This window comes from Portunus trituberculatus, chromosome 44 (genome assembly GCF_017591435.1).
Source record: "Portunus trituberculatus isolate SZX2019 chromosome 44, ASM1759143v1, whole genome shotgun sequence".
Lineage (NCBI taxonomy): Eukaryota > Metazoa > Arthropoda > Malacostraca > Decapoda > Portunidae > Portunus > Portunus trituberculatus.
In genome coordinates this window covers 1,200,979-1,222,500 of record NC_059298.1, presented here as the reverse complement: position 1 = coordinate 1,222,500, position 21,522 = coordinate 1,200,979, and the positions used below count along the sequence as shown (strand labels likewise).

At 43.0% G+C, this 21,522-nt stretch overlaps 1 protein-coding gene across 3 annotated transcripts in view; it reads right to left on the bottom strand.

Annotated features, from left to right (window-relative positions):
- Nucleotides 1-21,522, bottom strand: part of LOC123518630 (trehalase-like) — a 177,180-nt gene that overhangs the window by 33,091 nt on the left and 122,567 nt on the right. For all 3 annotated transcript variants that reach the window (XM_045279546.1, XM_045279545.1, XM_045279544.1), the window contains 2 exons: nt 20,078-20,243; nt 17,806-17,885 (listed from right to left, as the gene is read on the bottom strand). In XM_045279546.1, the coding sequence (XP_045135481.1) occupies nt 17,806-17,885; nt 20,078-20,243 (246 nt within the window). The remainder of the gene's footprint in view (nt 1-17,805; nt 17,886-20,077; nt 20,244-21,522) is intronic.

The following is a 21,522-nucleotide window of genomic DNA, read 5'->3' as shown; positions in this document are numbered from 1 at the left end:
AGATTTATTGTTGGAAAACAACGGCTGTGGTAAACGATCATATATAAAATACACGAGCAAAAGAGCAGTTAATCTTCAGTAGGACAAATGAGGACATCACTCTGGGTGAACGCACCATGAAGTACAGCCGTCAACATCACAAGTTAATGTTATTTTTCATGACGCAAGTGTGGCACCTATAAAGACGGAGTGTCCAACGTGTTCTCGCAGGTCAGCAGGCCAGTCACTTAATTCCTCTCCCTGCCTCCCCTCGATCACTCGGCCGTCTCCACGCGAACACACACACAGCTCCTCCAGCACAAGGATCAGATGACGCGTTTTGTTTGATCATGAATGTTAATGAAGCAGGAACCCGCCAGTACACAGCTGGCACGAAGAGAGAGAGAGAGAGAGAGAGAGAGAGAGAGAGAGAGAGAGAGAGAGAGAGAGAGACGAGGCATGACTTGTGATGTGTGGTAATTCCCAGCAGATGCTTTACTGCTGTTATAATATTTTCTGTATTAAAATTTTCATGATATGATTCATGTTCCTTAATTCTTTACATATCATTCAAATAAACTACACGCTTCAAAATCTATCAGTTGAGTTTTCTTCCTATATATTGTACACCATTCTGATCTCTATTTATTCTTTTGGTCTCGCAATATCTTATTATTTCCCTCATGTTTCTCATATCTTAGTCATAATGTCTCTATCTTATATACGAGTTCTTTTGTAAATATATTTTTCTCAGTTTCACTCCATACATACTACATATCATTCTGATCTTTATTTATTCCTTTGGTGTCGCAGTTTCTTATTATTTTCCGCTTACTGTTCATATCTGCGTCTTATGACTTCTTTTGTAGATGTTCTTTTTTTTTCCTTACAGTGACATTATGATGCCATGTTTTCTTTTTCTTCTGTATTTCCTGGAGCCTGGCGGTGGTCGTCCCGTAGCGGAGTCTCATGTTTCATTCCTTTGTGCACAACGTTTGTACCCTTTACCTGGTCTCTGTCTGGGCTCGCTGATCACACCGTGTCCTCAGATTACCTCGTCAGACCATCCTCCTCCTCTTCCTCCTCCTTCGACGCCGCCACCTTCTTCTCCTTCTCATCCCTTTCCTCCTCTCCCTGTCCTTCGTCGCTGTTATCGTTCTCTTCGTCCTTCTTTCTCAGTTACTGTTCATCCTCCTAATGTTTCTCCCTTTTGTTCTCCCCATTCTCTTTCTGTTTCGCCTCCATTATTTCTTCCTCCTATCATCCTTCTCTTCCTTCAGTTTCACCTCCATGCAGCTTTTCTATGATTTTTCCCTTCAATTTTCCCCGTCCTCTTTTTCTTCATTTTCCTTCTCGCAGTTGACGTCCCTCATATCCCTTCTCCTTCCTCTTTCTTCTCCCTTTCATTATCGTCCTTGTTCTGTATTTGCCCCCCTTCTTCCCTCCTCGCCCTAGCAGCAGCCTTATGACGCTCGTTTGGTCGTTGGTTCTCAAACGCGCACGTAAAAATCGTAATTCCAACCGACGATGAAAGTTTTCTTCTCATTTTCCACTTACTTTGAGAATCGTTTTCCCCGCGTAATAAGGTAGGCAGTTTTTCTTTGCTTCTTTTTCCTTCTTTACCCTTCTCGCACCTCTTCTCTTCTTTCTCTTTCGTTGTTTCTTCTTGTTTGTTTGTGAAAAAGAGAGAGGAAAAAGTTTGTCTACTGAAAAGATGTGATCGTGTGAGAAGGGTGTCAGAATTAAAACACACACACACACACACACACACACACACACACACACACACACACACACACACACACACAGAGACACTATTTGCCATAAGGCCACACAACGCATCCCTTTCCGATAACTGTATTTGTTCCTTCCACACCAGCCATTATCATTATTATTTGCTCACAGGTTTTTTGCTCTCATAGACCGTCACCTTTCTTCCTTTTCTACCCCATTCTTTTCGTAGGAGTAACTTCTCTTACCAGCTCGCTTCCATTTCCAAACAGTGCTACATAATACATGGCTACAGTGATTAGATTAAGTTAGTTAGGTAAGGTTAAGCGATGATAGACAAGTGGACGCTTTGTTAGATTTTATATGGTGAAGTTCCTGTAGGTTAGGGGAGGTTGAGAGAGATAAAGTTAGGTTAGGTTAACGCCTTCAGTACCATGACGTGTTTTCATATTTATTACACTTACAATTTGGCGATTTTATACTGCTTCAGAAACTTATGTGAGGATTTAGTGAAGACTCTAGCCAATGATTTCTTTCACCTCCATAGATCCTTTCTAATGTAAATAGAATCAATCACCTTATCATACCCAAAACTCATGATAAAAATTCGTCCCAGTACTGAAGAGGTTAGAGGAGGTTATGTTATGTTATTTTATTTTATTTATTTATTTTTTTTTCTAAGAGGAGAAAACTGGCCACGGCAACATAAAATAATAAAAAAAAGGCCCACTTACTTGCCAGTTCCCTTGTAGGTCCGAATAAATAAGCCGAAATATAGGGATAAATGTCTTCAAACGTTAAAATCTTAAGAGAGGTTAGGTTAGGTTAGGTTAATTTAGGTTAGGTTAGAATAGGAAAGGAAAATTTAGTGTAGATCATGTTAGGTTGTGCCAGGTGAAGATAGGTTAGTGTAGCACATTGAATAAGGAATACATTAACCCCTTCAGTACTGGGACGCATTATTACCATGAGTCTGGGTAAGATTAGATGATTTTACTCACATTAGAAAGGGTTTACGGAGGTCAGAAGATTAATAGACAGAATCTTCCCTATTTAAATTCCCACATACATTCTGAAGCTGCATGAAATCGCGGAATAGTAACCTGAAGAAATATGAAGACGTGTCACGGTACTGAAGGGGTTAAGGAAGGTTAAGTTAGGTTAGGTTAAGAAAAGTTAGTGTACATTACGTTAGGTTAGGCAAAGGTACAGTATTTTTCATGCATGTTTTGGTAGTACGCGGCAAATATCGTAACATTTGATATTCTATAGTTTTTTTTTTATAATTTCGATTTAATTTCATTCAAGATTCACGGAGATCATATTCAACGTTCTCTCTCTCTCTCTCTCTCTCTCTCTCTCTCTCTCTCTCTCTCTCTCTCTCTGTCCTTATTCTCCATTTCCTTCTCCTCCTCCTCTTTCTTATCTCCCACCTTCGTCTTTAGTATCCCGCGTCTCGAACTTTGGATAAGATAACAATTTTTACCACAAAAAGCCTCATTAGGGCCGATTGATTTGGTGCTATTCGAGTTTTCCTTCTATTCCTTCTTCTTTTCCCCCCACCACCACCACCACCACCACCACCGCTTATCATATACACGAATCAATAAAGCAAAGGACAAAATATGACAGGAAAGTACACACACACACACACACACACACACACACACACACACACACACACACACACACACACACACACACACACACTTAACTCCTTCAATACCGAGACGCATTTTCACCTGAGATTTGTGGACGATTAGACCATTTTATTGACATTAGGAAGGGTCTATGGAGGTCAGAAGATTAGTGGCCACAGTCTTCACTATTCTAATCTCCCCTATATAAGTTTCTGTGTAAAATCACTGAATAGTAACCAGAATGAATATAGAAACACGTCCTGGTACTGATGGGGTTGGGTTAGGTTAGGTTGGCCGGTAAAAGGTTAAGCTTCATTTCACACGTTCCTGTCGTTACTACAATTCATCCTTTACACCTGAACTAATTAGGAATATTTTTACTGTGAGGCTGATTTTCTCACTTCGGTCTGGTAGCAAATCCCACTCCCTCGACACACACAGACAGACATACACACAGACTGACAGAGACAGACATACCAGGCACCTCTTCCTCCAGGAGCTGACTGAGTTACCTGACTAGTGGCTAATTAGTACACCTGAGCCTTGTGAGAACATTTTAATTAGCACTGCACCGAGAATAAACGCCGAACATATCAGAGAGAGAGAGAGAGAGAGAGAGAGAGAGAGAGAGAGAGAGAGAGAGAGAGAGAGAGAGAGAGAGAGAGAGAGAGAGAGAGAGAGAGAGAGAGAGAGAGAGAGAGAGAGAGAGAGAGAGAGAGAGAGAGAGAGAATAAAAATCCCTCTCCCATAACCTCAATACTCATCGTTGCCACACACACACACACACACACAAACCACAACCTTCAACTACTTGCACACAACCACACACTGAAGCACACACCAGCACTCCCATACGTACTTACAAATACCCTCACACACCCTCGCGCACCAGACAACCCCACAAACGCACTCCCGCACTCCCGCACATCCACACACCAGGCCTCGCAGTGCCCGTGATGGTGAGAGAGGATAGCGCACCTCATAGGAAATCAATGCAAGAAAGAACACACTGACTCAGAGATGGAATCAGGCAGCGCTCGGAGATAAATGCTGTATATTTCCTGCATTGATCTTGTCCTTTTCCCATCAGACCTTGGAGGAGGAGGAGGAGGAGGAGGAGGAGGAGGAGGAGGAGGAGGAGGAGGAGGAGGAGGAGGACAAAGAAGAGTACGAGAAAAAAGATAAAGACTTGGAGAAGGACGAGGAGGAGGAGGAGGAGAAAGACAAAAAGGAGGACGAAAACTAGAAACAAAGAACAGGAGGAGGAGGAGGAGGAGGAGGAGGAGGAGGAGGAGGAGGAAGAAGAAGAAGAAGAAGAAGAAGAAGAAGAAGGAGGAGGAGGAGGGGAGGGGAAAAATACAATATATGACAATAAGTGCATGGGAGAGAGAGAGAGAGAGAGAGAGAGAGAGAGAGAGAGAGAGAGAGAGAGAGAGAGAGAGAGAGAGAGAGAGAGAGAGAGAGAGAGAGAGAGAGAGAGAGAGAGAGAGAGAGAGAGAGAGAGAGAGAGAGAGAGAGAGAGAGAGAGAGAGAGAGAGAGAGATGGAACAAAGTAAAAGCTGAAAGAGAAATTCCATGCAAAAAAGTGGACAAAAATGTGAAAAAGTATGCAAAAATAGATAACAGCAATAAAAATTTGGAAGTGAGGCATCGGAAAAAAGATTAAAAAGTGGAGATAGAAATAAATAATGGAGTTCGATCCTATATTTACTGTTTTTTTTTTCTCTTTCTCCAAGTGTACAGTTGAATTCTGAGCGTATTCACCCCATACAGGATTTGAGAGATGGATATTTCTTCTTTTTCTTTTCTTTTTTTTCTTTCTTCTATGCAGTTCGTCCCTACAATCGAAGTATCCTATCAGTGTTAAATATTTGGAATACTGAATACTTCTCTCTCTCTCTCTCTCTCTCTCTCTCTCTTCTTTCTCCTTTTTTCCTTTCTTTGGAGGTGAAACGTTCTTGTCCTTTCCTTCTTTTGTTTTCTTTTCTTCTTCTATCCAATTCACTTTTCTCATGACTCGCTTCCAATCCAAGTATCATTTCAAATATTTGGAATACTGAATACTCTCTCTCACTTTGGTTCTATCTTCTCTCTTCTCTTTTCCTTGGGAGATGAAATTTTCTTATCTTTTCCTCTTTTTCCTCTGTCCAATTCCCTTTTCGCATGACTCGCCTTCAATCCAACCCTATAAATGTTAAATATTTGGAATACTGAATACTCTCTCACTCTCTCTCTCTCACTTTGGTCCTCTCTTCTCTTTCCCTTCTGTATTGGTTTAAACATTATATTTTTCCACGTTTTCTTTCCCTTTGCATTCTATTTTTGACATTCTTTTTCATTTTTTTTACAATTCTTTTTTCTTTTGACATGGTTGCAGTATCAAGGCTTCCTCTTCACCCATTCATCACGCCTCCGCTAGAAAGTCATCTCTGTCCACTGCTCTCAATATCCTTATCCTCCTTTAAAACCATAATTAAAACTTCCCCAGCTCTCCCTCCTTTTCCACAGTGTGACCAACTTTAACTAACTTTCTTAATCTCTCTCCCCGAACACATCTCTTGAGCTTGAAATAATTTTCGACTCCAGTCTTTGTATCTTTAGCATTTAGTCATTAGAACCTTTTTGAGATGGACCAGTGACGTCGTTATCAATAGCATCATGGTTGTAGTCATTATTATTACATGAATACAGGCTTAAAAACATAAGAAAATAAGAAAAGTTGCAAGAAGCCAACTGCTATAACACACACACACACACACACACACACACACACACACACACACACACACACACAAACTCCTGAACCAACTCACTACTGTGCTACCCGAGACTGCTTCGCCTCGTCTGACTCACAACGCATCTACTAAACCTTCGGGAAGGAAATCGTACACAAGGACTTTCCAAACACTGGCCGACGGACGACAAGGAGGCAAAGAATGAGAGCGAACCCGCAGCTTGACGCCGTTCTCGAGGACAGAATGATGAAGACAACGACGAAAAGTCCAGCCATTCCCAGAAGGACAGAAGAGAAAATAAAAACAAACCTAAGGAAAAGAACGGGAGAAGGAAGGAAAAATAGAAAATAAAGATAGATAGTCGAATGCGCGGAATAATTAATAAAATGGTTCAAGAGTTGATTATAAAGACGATAAATGAATGTAAGCTATAACTAATGGTCGAGAAGCAAAATAAATACCAAATCTAATAAAAAAAACAAGTAGAGAGAGAGAGAGAGAGAGAGAGAGAGAGAGAGTACAAAATCAGCACAAAAACAAGTAAAACACACAAGAAAAACAAACCAAAACACAACAAAATAAACAACACCAAAAAAACAAGGCAACACGATACCAAGCAAACACGGCAAGGGGCAGGAAGAGGAAGGAACACTGGAGGAAGAAGGCAAGAAAAGAAAGAAAGAAAAAAGATCCTAAGTTGAGCCAGCCAGCCAGCCAGCCAGCCAGTCAGCCAGCGAGCCAGTCAGCGCAAGACCAGAAAATGTGGAGAGGGAGCCGCAGCCACTTGACGAAGACGGACCGAGGCGAACATCTTGTGAAGAGAGACACATAAGGCAGAAGCAGAGGAGAGAAACAGATGGAGGCCGTATCTCAGCGCGGAGGCGTCGGTCCATCACGGAAGGGGCGCCTCGGGGGAAAGGAGGGAAGGAAGGAGAGAGGGGCAGGCAGGCTGGGGGAGGTGAGGGTGGTAGAGTTACCTGAAAAATGGGTCGGAGGATTGCGTTGAGAGAGAGAGAGAGAGAGAGAGAGAGAGAGAGAGAGAGAGAGAGAGAATTATATATATATTCAAGTAATGTAAATATTCACAGGCTTTCACCCGTATGTCAAAGGTAAAAGCAAAGATGTGCATGTATAAAATCTGAAATATCTTGTTTGGTCGTCAATTGTTCTCTCTCTCTCTCTCTCTCTGCTGCTTTCTCATGTCGTAATGGAAGTGTTTCTGGCTCTGGAGGGATAACACAGACCAACAGCTTTGTGTTTGGGAATAACGTTCACTAACAGACGAAAGCACAGCCGTATCCAGGACTCCAATAATCTGCCACACTTGTACTTATCACTTAGGTCTCTCACTACGACTATTTTCAAAGGCCACAGCGATGATTAGTCGAGTTCTCAACAATATTTCATCCATATACAATGTAGAAATTTTGTTAATCTCTCATTCGAACCGTAAAAAAAACACACTTAAAATCCTGCATTATTTCAAGTCGAGCCTATAGAAGGTAGTGGAGGTGCTATCGGATCTTTCGCAATATAGTCCTTCCTTCCATTTTCTATTACATTTCCTCTCATTCTTAGGTCTTCCGATCTGTTTAGAGCCTATCGACTACTGAACATATTCCTACGTATTCATCATGATAACGAATTGTGTGATTAAGAACAGTAAGCGTCACAAAAAGAAACTTAAAGGAAGAACATCAGCGAACTTGTTGACACTTAGGAGGTTTGTGATGAGCCGCACTAATGTAATCTGAAGTAAGGAGCTGCCTTGCGTGAACTGGGCTTTTCCTGTCTCCTTATGTTCTTATGTAAGGTGACAAAGGGAGAAAGTTTCACAATGAGCAGAGACTTGGAATGATTTTAATGGAGTCGTTTAGTTTGAAGAGTGATGCGTTTGAACCAACGATACTTCTGTCAATGAAAACCTACCGGTGAGGGTTTAAAGATCCCTGTGGTGCAATAATCTTCCACGAGTTGAACCAGCGCCTTGCTAACAACAACACCAGCATGAAAATCTTCGACTGTTTCTTAACGCTTATTTTACCATCAGACATACATACGTACATACGTACATACATATATACATACATACATACAAACGTGCATACGTATATACATCAATATTCCTTTTAGCTGTCAAGGTCGTCTCTTTTTTTGTGCCATCAGTCTTCCTTTATTATTTTCATCCTTCTCTTTTGCCCTCCTTTCTGCTACTCAGTCTTCTTCATCTCTCTCTCTCTCTCTCTCTCTCTCTCTCTCTCTCTCTCTCTCTCTCTCTCTCTCTCTCTCTCTCTTTGTCTGCTTCTATTTCCTTTCCTTTGTTTTCCTTCCCCCTTCGGTTTGTCGCTTCCTTTCATACAATCTTTATTATTTTCATTCTCCTCGTCTTTTTTAGTGACACCGATACTTGAGGCGAGGTCTTGCTACCTTGACATCACATCAGCGCGTCTCTCACCACGTCATCCACTCCAAGTACTTCCTTTCAAAGACTTCTCTCTTCAGGAGGTGGTAACACGTTTCTAGCGGAGCAAAACATGCTGGAACAGGGCGAGGCTTGTTGAATAGCACGCGAAACACACACACAAAAAAAACACACTCATAAGCACATCACTCGCCTTTCTCATACATTTCCATTCTCTATCACGTGAGGCAAAGATGTTCTATGGAAATAATTCTCTTGCCACTTCGGTTTTGCTATATAACCAATGATTTAAGTGGCCTTCCCCTGACTGTGCGGAGGCATGGTGTGATGGATGACGGGAAGGGGCGGACGAGTGCCGTGGGAATGGGACGGTGGAGGCTCGGCTGAGGGTCGTGATGGTGTAGAGTTCGCTTAAAGGAGATAGTAAAGGAGACGAGAGCTGAGGGAAACCGGAAAGTGAAGGAGGGTATGTGAGGAGGAAGAGCAAAAATGTGAGCGAGAAAGAGAGGAAAGCTGAGGGGATCACAAAGAGAAGCGACGGTCATACATCTAAAGCCGTGGAGACGCTGCTCACCTCCCAGGGTCGGGGCTCTTCACCGCTGCGACCCAGAATCTCAAAAATATATTTCTCGATAGAACATTCGATTCTTCCACCGGCAACCAAGGACGTGATCTGCGGGCACATCTGTCGCGGTCTGTGCATTGCCTGGTGTGGTAGTGTGATTCTTTGCATGTTTCTTCATTTTATCTAAAGATTCATGCACTTATCTGCCTTCCACCTGTCAATGACGCAAAGATGGTTGTTTTAGTCGCCCTACAATCTTTTTTTTTCTCTTCTTCCGACGGGAGGTACAATTACAAGCACAAATAATTTCATTCTCCATCAACGGCACATTTAACCCCTTCAATACTAGGACACATTTTTACCCTGTGATTTGTGTACGATTAGACCATTTTATTGACATTACGAAAGGTCTATGGAGGTCAGAAGATTGATAGCCACAGTCTTCATTATTTCAGTCACCCACATAAGTTTATAAACCTGTATAAAATCACCAAATAGTAACCAGGATGAATATGAAAACGCGTCACGGTACTAAAGGGGTTAAAGTCCTTGTCAAAGCCTGCACTTCACTACTACTGATCAGGAGACAAAGTAGCCAAACAGTATAACGCAGCTCGGAAAGCAAGATTTCTGAGACTGAGAGGTGAAGAATTTGAACTGAATTTGTTTTTGTAAGTAACCATTTACATATTCCAGGTTCCAAAAAATTCTGTTCTCCATCTGCTTAGTTGTGTTTCCCCTAGTTCCTCTGCGCTCCAATCTGAGCCTCGCTGCCTCCTTATCGCATGCTGGTTGTATTCACTGCTGCACCATTCCATTATTTCTCCTCACAGGCAGCGAGAATATCTGGTTTAATTGAATACCCAGCCCATGAAGTGATTTTTTTCTTCCTATATTATACCTAAACCGGTGTCCCCATTTTCTCTTCCACGTACATTAAATTTCGTCCCAGAATTCTGATATCACTCCATTACTCAACCATAAGTCTATCAATCCATATATGACACCGACAAGCCCATACAAAAAGCACCACCCACTCAAACACACAGTCACACTCTTTGCCTCGTCAGCTCGTGGTGAAGAGGACAGACATAAATCGATATAATAGAGAAATAAAACCAAACCTTCCTCATTCTTTTCCTTAAAACTTCCACACGATTTGTAACTTGCTTTGATTTATCACTACCACCCACTTTTTTTTTTTTTTTTACTAGCGGCGCCATATCACCCCGATGCTGCGGCACATCAAATCAATCAACACACCAGCTATCCTATGAATCAGCCAGTCAGCCCCGTGCTATGATTAATGATACAGAAGGACACCCGCTGCTCATCCATCCTCCGTCTGATCGCGGCACCGGCAACTGGAGCACTGTGAGGGGCGGGAGGTCACACAGGGGCTGGGGAAGGTACTCATTGCCATTAGCACCGCCATTACCATCACAGGCGCAGTCTGGGCTGGAATAGCACTTTACCATGGCTCGCCTTCACGCAAATTAACTCTCGTATGTTCCTATCGTGGTAAATTTCGTCCGCGTTCATTTCACACACAAGATTTTCAAAACCTTATTTCCTTCTTGGTAAAATCGTGCTACGTTAGGTTAGGTTCGGTGAGGTTAAGTTAGGTTAGGTTAGGCTTGGTTTGTTGAGGTTTGGCGACTTTATTATGAGGAAGGAGATTATTTTGAGTTCGTTCATGAAATTTATTTGTTTGAGCTTTACAACTGCCTGAAAAACGTAAATTTATATATGGAAAATGTACGCAAGCTTTTTTTTTTTTTTCATTTATTTATACCATGTGGACTTTTCACAGGAATTTTTGGGCTAAAGGGGATACTTTTTGGGGCACCTCCTATCTCAAAGCCCACCCGCTAGGAAACCGTTGTCCTGAGTGAGGAAACCCAACCTACACTCAGACCGTGGACAGGATTCGAACCCGTGCGCTTGGAGACACCTCGGACCCCAAAGCACGCATGATTCCACAGTTGCAGCTTTCATGAAATTCTACAAAGTGTTGGATGCGAAGATAGTGCATATGGGTAGTTTTCCTAAGAACCACAAAACAATCTTATTTTCTGAATTTGCTGTATTATATTCAGGATTATTGGCCCCCAAAACACAACAGTCTTCCGAAACCCATGACTGATAAATTCCTGATAAATTGTTAAAAGAAATTAAAGTGTGTTGGTTAGATGGAAGAATTGCGAACTCTTAACTGCTTCTGTGTGTGTGTGTGTGTGTGTGTGTGTGTGTGTGTGTGTGTGTGTGTGTGTGTGTGTGTGTGTGTGTGTGTGTGTGTGTGTGTGTGTGTGTGTGTTTGTCCCGTAGCTCCGAGCGTGGCGGCGGCAGCAGTGTAAGCTCTCAAGATGACGAATGCTCCCGGACGCAGCGAGCCCCGGGGTGTGCAGTGGACCACCTTGTTTTGGGAGGCAGAGCATCACGGTGCGCTCTCTCTCTCTCTCTCTCTCTCTCTCTCTCTCTCTCTCTCTCGTCGCATCTGAAGTATTTTTTTACTCCTTTACGTGCATCGTGGCGCGCTCCGTCAACCCTGTGTAGGCACAAGACGTGTCCGCACCTCCACTCATGCGCCATTTACTCCAGACGCCACTCTCTGCACCTCGGAAGAAAACAAATCTTCCATTCACGGTCTTGGAGGTTTCCTCTCAGGAAGGAGTGAGGTGCGGCTTTCTCAGCTGTGCTGACGAAGGAGGCTCGTCAGCATCAGTCAGTTGACGGAAAGCAAATTTAATCACTGCCCGCCAGCCAATTCCCCTGCCGGCTGACCCGTCCCGCCGTCCCGCCCGGGACCCCGCTGTTTTATTGTATAAGGAAGACGGCAGCTCGGGCTTTAATCTTCTCTTTGTTATGTGAGAATATTTGTTGTAGGTCAATTATTGAGCCATTACGTGATGGTACACAGAAGGGAGGTCACTCTTTTTGCAATCGTTCTTGAGGGGCAGATGGCCGCTGTGGGCTGACTGTCTTATTTGTGTGGGCCCCGGGCATCGACCTCCGACCAGGAGGAAATTGGTGTCTTGCTGAGCCCACCACTGTGTGCACGGTCTTCTCAGCCCGACGCCCACTGCAAATTCGCCTTTCTTATATGGAAGCACGCGCATGCACTCACGCGCACACTCACACACACACACTGAATGTAAAAAATGTAACTTAATCCAAACGTGCATGACCTTTGTCGGGGCGCCGTCTTCCCATCACAACGTGTGAGGACTACGGAGGCGCCGCGGCGGAGTTACTTTTTCAGGAGGTTAAGTTTTTACCGTCATGGTATTGTTCACACCTTTCATGATGCCCATGGTAACAACACCAGCAAGAAAGGCAGATGAAACATTAGTTCCTGCTGAGACACAGTGACGCTCACATTTTACCTAATAGCACGTAGTATTAGTAGAAGTAATAGCATAACAATAACAACGATGATGATGACGATTATAATAACTACAATAATAATAATAATAATATTGATAATAATAATAATAATAATAATAATAATAATAATAATAATAATAATAATAATAATAATAATAATAATAATAATAATAATAATAATAATAACAACAATAACAGTAACAATAACAATAATAGTGAACAATCATACAGTATTCCGTGAAGAAGTAATGGTCTATCTGAGGCTTTAAGTATCTCCTTCGTGCGTTGCAGTTCGCGTGTAAATCTAATGAGCTTAGTGGGATTCCGCGGACACACAGACCACAACACCGCAACACTACAGCCAACAAGAGAGCTCCCTGACGCAAGGCACTACTCCCTATCCACCACCAGCCCCACCAGCCAGACACCACAACAAACGGGATAAAGCTTCGTTGCGTAATGGGAGGGTATACCTTAAGAGGCCTGGCAGGGTGATGCGGCGCTGCTCAACACGACACCCTGACACAGCCATCCATCCTTCTCTTTGGCGGCATCTCCTTATCTTACTCTTTTTAACTTTTGCGTGCGATAAGAATAAAATATATAAAAAGATAAAAAAAGTGAGGTGAAGTACAGTTGTAGAGTTGTCTGGATGACGTAACGCTGGTGTCAGGTGAACTAATCTCCAGCCACTTAAGTCTTTGCCCCTCCTTGTAACAAACGTGACACACACACACACACACACACACACACACACATGTCCAGGTGCACCATTTTTATTTATTCATCTACCTTAAGGAGACTCACGTTTCTGTTCTGATTGACTTACAGATCAGGCGTTATTATTGCTGAAGTCTTTGTGTGTGTGTGTGTGTGTGTGTGTGTGTGTGTGTGTGTGTGTGTGTGTGTGTGTGTGTGTGTGTGTGTGTGTGTGTGTGTGTGTGTGTGTGTCCATGCTTAAACATAAATAAAATAAGAAGTTTAAATCATTCATGTTCTCGATGTTATTGTTGATCTTGTTGTTCTTGTTTACTTATGCTATCATTGTTGCTGTTATTCGTTACTATGCTTTTTTTTATTCATAACATTCTATCATCATTACTATCATTATTTTCATTATTATTAACTAAATATAAGATAAACTGCTTCAAATATGACACTCAAGTTTATATTATACTTTCTATACATCACCATCACCACCACTGCCAGACAACCAAGCCCTGTGTGGTGGTAGGTGGTGGTGGTAGCGTGGTGGCGTGGTAGCGTAGGTTAACATTCTATCATCATCATTACTATCATTATTATCACAGTCATTAAACTAACTAAATAAAAGATAAACTGCTTTAGAAATGAAACTCAAACTTCTATTATGCTTTCTATACATCACCATCACTATTGCCAGACAATCAAGCCCTGTGTGGTGGGTACAGTGGTGGTGTGGTAGCGTGGGTGTTTCTTGGTAGTCTATTTCCACTCGTCACTGCTGCCATTCATCCTTGGTGTCTATTAACAGATCTGTCCGTCAATCTGTCATCCAGTCCTTCGCGTTATTTGCCTGTCTTTCTTCCTACGAGCATTTGTCTCTTCATGTCTCATACTCTGAATCTGTGCGCCTGTCTTTCTGTCTCTCCGCCTGTCTGTCTGCGTCTCTATTTCTCAGCTTATCTCTCTATTTTTTTGCCACTCCTTTTGTTTGGTTTTTATATGTCCTTCCGTCTCTGCTATTATTTTCATCTTTCTATTCAATGTTTCAGCTTCAACGAGAGAGAGAGAGAGAGAGAGAGAGAGAGAGAGAGAGAGAGAGAGAGAGAGAGAGAGAGAGAGAGAGCTATTGTGTCATATCCCGTCACTTTATCGTCGTCAGCCTATCGGTCTTTCTGTTTGTGTGCCTTTCCAATCCTCAGTACGTTATATAGTCAGTTAATTAATCTGTCGAGCCAACCAACCTTTCAGTCAGTCAGTTAAATCAGTCAGTCAGTCGATCAGTAAACGATTCAGTCAGTATTAAAACGTTCAGTCAGCAATTGACAGACAGCAACACTCAAGTAAACCAGTCAGTCAATCAGTCATTCAATCAACCAGTCAGTCAGTCAGTCAGTCAGTCAGTCAGAGGACAGTTCGGATCAGTGTTTCTCTCTTTGATAACGTTCCACTTCGTCACCACAGCATTCCACTCGGGTAGGAAATAAAGCATTCCAACTCGAAGTACTGGAAGCTTAATGAAGGCCATCAGCATAGCGAGAGAAGAGGAGGAGGAGGAGGAGGAGAAGGAAGAGGAGGAAGAAGAGGAAGGGAGGGATTGAGTTTCCAGGAATGCATAACGTCGCTTGGTCGCTTATATTATTTTATGGATTGCTTTTCTTTATGTCGTCTCTCTCTCTCTCTCTCTCTCTCTCTCTCTAAACAAGACATTCCAAACGCATTACATCAATTTTACCCCTGAGATTCTGACGCGGCAACTCCAGACTTCAACTCAGCGGTGTATCTGTCCGTGGTAGTTAAGTTTGTTAGCCCTGCGTCACTCTGGTATGTGAAATATATCTCAAACGACGAAATGCGGGTTGTGCTTATGCGTAAACACAACGGTGGAGAAGGGCAAGAGATGTAACACTGCGGGGATTGTCACTATGCTGGTATGCACTCTCTCACTATAAACGGCAGAATGAGAGCTAATGAAGTTAAATAACCTTCTTACTTCTTCCCATATGATAAAGATAAGTGGATGGAACTCCCCCCTAGCTCCTTCACACTTGAGACGAGCGCTCCATACACGTGAGGGAATAAATGTTCCCATGCTTATCATCTGCAAGAATCCATGAAGGCGACACGGAACGCTCAACACTTCAGATCATGTTTGATGAAAGTTAAAGTAGAAATTTTCACTTACGGTTTATAGTGAATGGACAGCCCGAGAGTATTCTGTGTGGAGAGGGGGATCAGCTGAGTGTTGTTCAAGAAGGCATTGTTGTCTGAGAAGTTTTTTCTAGCTGACAAGAAGAACAAATCGGTGTGTTGCAACCGATGATAATGTTCTCCACCATTCAGAAATAATAAAAACTAGAAAAAAAAGAAAAAGAAAAAAAAAAAAAAAAAAACTCAACCATCAGCTTGTTCGTGCGCTCCCTCTCAGTGCACCATTAATGTACACTGGAAAAGTCATGAACTACACGAATCATCAGTAGGAGTTTGATAGATTCCTTGAGAATATCAATGACTTTTAATGAAAACAGAGCCCCCAAGAACTTGACTATTGACAGGTTTTGAAGGACAGTGATTCAAGCAGCAAGGTGAGGAAGAGGACTCAAAGGAGTGACAGCCTCTCTCAGGGACAGGACGAATACACTGAGTTCCAAAAAGGGAGTAAACCGGATGGTGATAGACACATAACAAAAATGCTGACTAAAAATAACTGCATCTTCCCTTGTGTGTTTACGTTTCTATATAACACCTGTCCGGATGATCTTTTTTTAAACAATAGGAGATCCTGTCATCACTCCGCTACTGTCAACGTGTAAAGGACAACGCCAAACTATTCTGTAGCTTTGAGACTGCTGTTACCCTTTAAAGATTACGAACAAACAAACGCTAAACATAAGCAAGTTTTCTTTACATTATTAACCCATTCAACACTGCGACATGTTTTTACCTTAAGACTTATGTACGATTAAACCATTCTATTGACATCAGGAGGGGTCTATGGAGGTCAGAAGATTAATGACCAAGTGGACAGTCTTCACTATTTCAACCTCCCACATGAGTTTCTGAAACTGTATAAAATCACCAAATAAAGCAGAATGAATATGGAAACACGTCATGGCACTGAAGGGGTTAAAACTACAAATCAACAAGCAAGCAAGCAACGTTCGCTTCTTTCCACTGTGGCATGGATTCAGGAATGTTCTCATCATAAAAATATTATTCGGCACATAATTTTTTTTCTTTTATCCAGGAGAGGAAACTGGCCAATGGTAAAAAAAAAAAAAAAAAAAAAAAAAAAAAAAGAATAAATTAGAGTATCAAATTAGAGTATCTTATATCATACCACCTTAACCAAGAAAATAACTATTCTAACATAATCTTAATCCATCGTATAGGCCAAGGCACGTCCCTTCCTGATGACATACAACAAGACCGCCGTGGTGCAATGGAACCATGCGTGCTTTGGGGTTTGAGGGGTCTCCAAGTGCACGGGTTGGAAATCCTGTCCGCGGTCCGAGTGTAGGTTGGGCTTCCTCACTTGGGGCAGCGGTTCCTAGCTGGTGGGCTTTGAGATAGGGGGTACCCCAAAAAAGTATCCCCTTTAGCCCATAAATTCCTGTGACAAGCCCACAGGGTATATAAAAAAAAAAAAAAAAAAAAAAAAAAAAACAGCCTTATGCTGATTTTGCTTTGCTTGTGCTTCTCAGTGAATCTCTGGATGAGTGTCGGATACTGTGGTGCTGTCCAAAACAAGCAATCACACTCCATTACAGAACACATTGATAGAGTAAACGTCTTCCGAATCTCCCTAGTTTCATATTCTGTTACATTGTCTTTCGGGAGCACCTTTCTTAGAGACTGACGAATTAGAAGCTTGTTTCAGACACTCTACTGATTGTCGTTACTATAGTCAAATGAAAAAGAGAAGTGGATATTTAGAGTCTCATACATTTTTCAACTTAAAACCTGTCACTCTGGAATATTCTGTCTAATTATGGTTTTCTTAATGTATATACTCGCATCACGTTCCCTTATTGGCTAAACCTTTGTCTGTGCCTGGGACCGTAATTAGAGGCAGGGGAGCGTGTGGTGAGATATGCCAAGCGGTGGTAGTGGTGGTGGTGGTGGTGGTGGTGGTAGTTGCTGTTTTATCCTCAAATTTTGGATGATCCTTTTAGCATTTCTTTACGGACTAGTTGCTCAGTGACTCTCTTTTTCGTTTCTTTTTGTCGCTCTTCTTACATGTAAAAAATACAAATCAAATACAAATCTTTATGAAACGTTTAAATTTGCAACACACCACGAATGATCAGAGTCAGTGGGTCAGTAACTGCAGCGCACACACATGCCTGACCTCATAACATGCGCTGCTCTCTTCGTCACACACCGCTCTATATATACTCACAAACACTTTGGACTCGTGATAACTGTTTTGATAGCCCCAAGAAATCATTACTCACGTTCTCATATTTTTTCTTTTATCGGTGATGCAAAATTCTGGTTAAACTCTCCTTAAAAATCACAAAATCACTAAAATAAAAATCCCCTGCAACTTCCATTGGCAAGTTTTCAATGAAGTCGAGGTAAGGAGACGCAAAGTTTATGAATACGGTGTATAAACTAACAAGACGAGCAATCTGTACTCACTCCTCGCTCCAGTCTGAAGGGTCCCAGTCCTCAAACTCGTCTCCAGGCTTGTGGAAGTGCTCATCCACGAAGGTCTGGATCTGGGGGAAGGGAGAAGAGGAACTATCACGTGACTGCACACACGACGAGACACTTATGACTATGGAAGGATAAATCATGAGTGAAACCATGAAAAAAAGAGAAAAAAACCATGCTGGAAATAAAATGAAATAACTAAATAAATGACTAACCGATTGTTCTGTCTCTCACCTCAGGTCCTTGTCTCTCCACTCCCTCTCACCAAAATAAAAAAGAACAAAAAAATCGAAATATGAGATCAAAGGAGTTCTCTCGCACTATTTAATCTCAGCTCAAGTGGACTTTTAAAAGATAATAAAAACAGAGAGAGAGAGAGAGAGAGAGAGAGAGAGAGAGAGAGAGAGAGAGAGAGAGAGAGAGAGAGAGAGAGAGAGAGAGAGAGAGAGAGAGAGAGAGAGAGAGAGAGAGAGAGAGAGAGAGATTATATTGCATCTTGTCACTTATCGTCATCAACTTATGGTTTTAGTCCTTCCGTCTGTGTCTTCCCAGTCTTAGGCCATTCCGCTGATCTCTGTAATGTCATGTGGACCGACAATAATAGCAACACTAACAACAACTATTACTGATGTTACTGCTGTTCCTGGTTGACTACTACTACTACTACTACTACTACTACTACTACTACTACTAACTACTACTATTACTACTACTACTACTACTACTACTACTACTACTACTACATGATTCCACCTTTCCACTCACCTTGCGCTATCCATTCCCCTTGTCACCACCAAACGCAACACCCTTTCTTTCGCCTCCAGACATATGCTCCCTATACCTCCCTGCCTCCCTGTTTCCCTCCTCTGCTCCCTCCCGGTGCACCCACGGTATAACTTTCAATCCACCATCTGTGGAGTTTCACCGTACGACTTTACCAATCTAAAACAATTCGCGTGATGTTCTGTTTTCCTCCGCCCTTATGGCCCTTCCTCTGCATCTAGCCCACTCAGCATCCATCACAGCATCCCACTGACAGCCACACCCTCACTAACCTCTCTAGCCCTCCCATCCACCCCCTCATTCTCTCACCCCTTCCCTCCTCACCTGACTAAAATACACTCGCCAGGAACGAAGTGGCTGCTAACGAGGCGGGCAGACAGAGTCGATCTCTTGTAGGCTACTTATGCAGTCAACTCAACTACCGGCAATTAGGACAATTAGCGCTTGTAACGGTCATGAGCAGGTCATTAACTACCAACACGGCCCGCGCAACCCCTTGACAGAACTATTAATTGTGGGACTCGGACGCCAGTGACAAGGGTAAATAATGGGGAGGGGAAGGGCAAGGGTGGGGGAGGAGCTCTGTTGGGAGAAGGCAGCTTCCACACCAGCACGTACTCCCGTGCGCGGCGTGCCCTCCAAAAAGAGAGTCCACTTGACTACATGATCTCGTTCTGGCACAGAGATTGATGTCACTGCACGACGCTGCTGCTGCTGCTGCTGTTGCTATTGTTGTTGTTGTTGTTGTTGTTGTTGCTACTGCTACTTGTAGTGGTGGTGGTATTTTGTCTCGAACAGCTCGCCTCATTATAAGCTTATTATTATCACAGCGCATTTTGCGAATACGGTTCTTAGAGGATGTATACTAAAGCCAGTATTCAAAAACTCTTTTCTCTTTCATCAAACCTATTTTCAAAGCCCACAGGGAGGATTACTTGCTTTCTCAAGAGTGCTTCTCGTGCTCACAAAGTAAAAATCTTGTTAGTGTCGCTAGAGCGGTATAAATGATCTTATGAAACCACATAAAGTAAACATAGAGCCTTCTCAAACTAATCTTGGTGTGGTGCAGAAGCGTTTGTGAATACTGGCCAAACACACACACACACACACACACACACACACACACACACACACACACACACACACACACACACACACACACACACACACACACACACAAGCAAGATCTTCGGGCAGGCAAGGTCACAGCTCCACGGCTCAGTTCCGCACCTATTCACTACACCGTGAGCAGAGGCTGGAGCGTGAAAGAAGACAGACTTAATTTTCAAACCGGGATCTCCAGGGTGTGAACTGAACGCGCTAACACCTGAACCAACATCCTGATAACTCTCTCTCTCTCTCTCTTGATCACCACATATAAATTAACACCTTACCTTCCATACCATACATCCGTCACTACAATCCGCCCCTCTGTTTGTGTTCACCCTACTCTTCCGGGCCGCCAGCCACTCACCTCTTCCTTGGTGGGGTTCCTTTGGGTCCTGTTCATTAGCTCCTCGAAGTCCAGCAGAGTGTCCCTTTCTGAGAGTTTGAGGGACATGTCAACGAAGTACTTGGAGTCATTGTGAAGCTTGGCCATCTGCACCGTCTTCAGCAGCTCCCCATGACAGTAGATTTTGCTGAGGAGGAACAGAAACAAAGGAAAGCTTAGCGATGCGACGCAAGCACACACGCACACACACACGCACACACACACACACACACACACACAGAGAGAGAGAGAGAGAGAGAGAGAGAGAGAGAGAGAGAGAGAGAGAGAGAGAGAGAGAGAGAGAGAGAGAGAGAGAGAGAGAGAGAGAGAGAGAGAGAGAGAGAGAGAGAGAGAGAGAGAGAGAGAGAGAGAGAGAGAGAGAGAGAGAGAGAGAGAGAGAGAGAGAGAGAGAGAGAGAGAGAGAGAGAGAGAGAGAGAGAGAGAGAGAGAGAGAGAGAGAGAGAGAGAGAGAGAGAGAGAGAGAGAGAGAGAGAGAGAGAGAGAGAGAGAGAGAGAGAGAGAGAGAGAGAGAGAGAGAGAGAGAGAGAGAGAGAGAGAGAGAGAGAGAGAGAGAGAGAGAGAGAGAGAGAGAGAACGCAGGGTGTATGACGGGGATCAGGGAACGGAGAGGTAAGGATAAAAAGAGACAGAAGGAAAAATTGACGTCAGAGCGTGACGCAAGAGAGAGAGAGAGAGAGAGAGAGAGAGAGAGAGAGAGAGAGAGAGAGAATCACACCTACTTATATCTATTCCTTCTTCCAATACTTACAAATACATTTAACTTAAAAAAAAAAAAAATACTGGTGGGCAAACACTACAAGCGACATTAACTTTAAGAGCAGCACACATTACTCTGATTAATCTTTTACACTACCTAGTCATTCCTTTCTTTCTTCGCATTTCTTCAGAGTAAGCAGAGTGGAGTACATACAAACTACATATCTTATTCTTCTACATCTTCCTTTTCTTCTTCATCCTTCTCGTCATCTTCTTTCTCCCTCTTCCTATACACTCCACCTCCTCCACTGCTACACAAGACGAAAGTGAGAACAGGCATCTCCTCCTCTGACTAATTCCTTTGTGGGGACTTCAACTTTTCTCGTCACCCTGTACACGTCAAGCCGCACCACCACATACCTCGTCACAACCCCTGCATAATACAGCATTCCCACCGCTAGTCCCGGCATCTCCAGTATTCCCCCTTGCATTCATCACCAGCACAGCACACCACCTTCCTCACGCTCGCTTGTGATGGCTGGCGTGATCAGGATTAGAGGGGAAACATTCGTCTTGCCTATAACTCCTCCTCCTCCTCCTCCTCCTCCTTCTCCCCTCGTCAGGAAACTGTGATTGCTGTGTATTTTTTATTAACCCAACTTCCTTCCGACTGAGTTGTTTGCTTTGCGTGTTTTATCCGTCACGGCGAG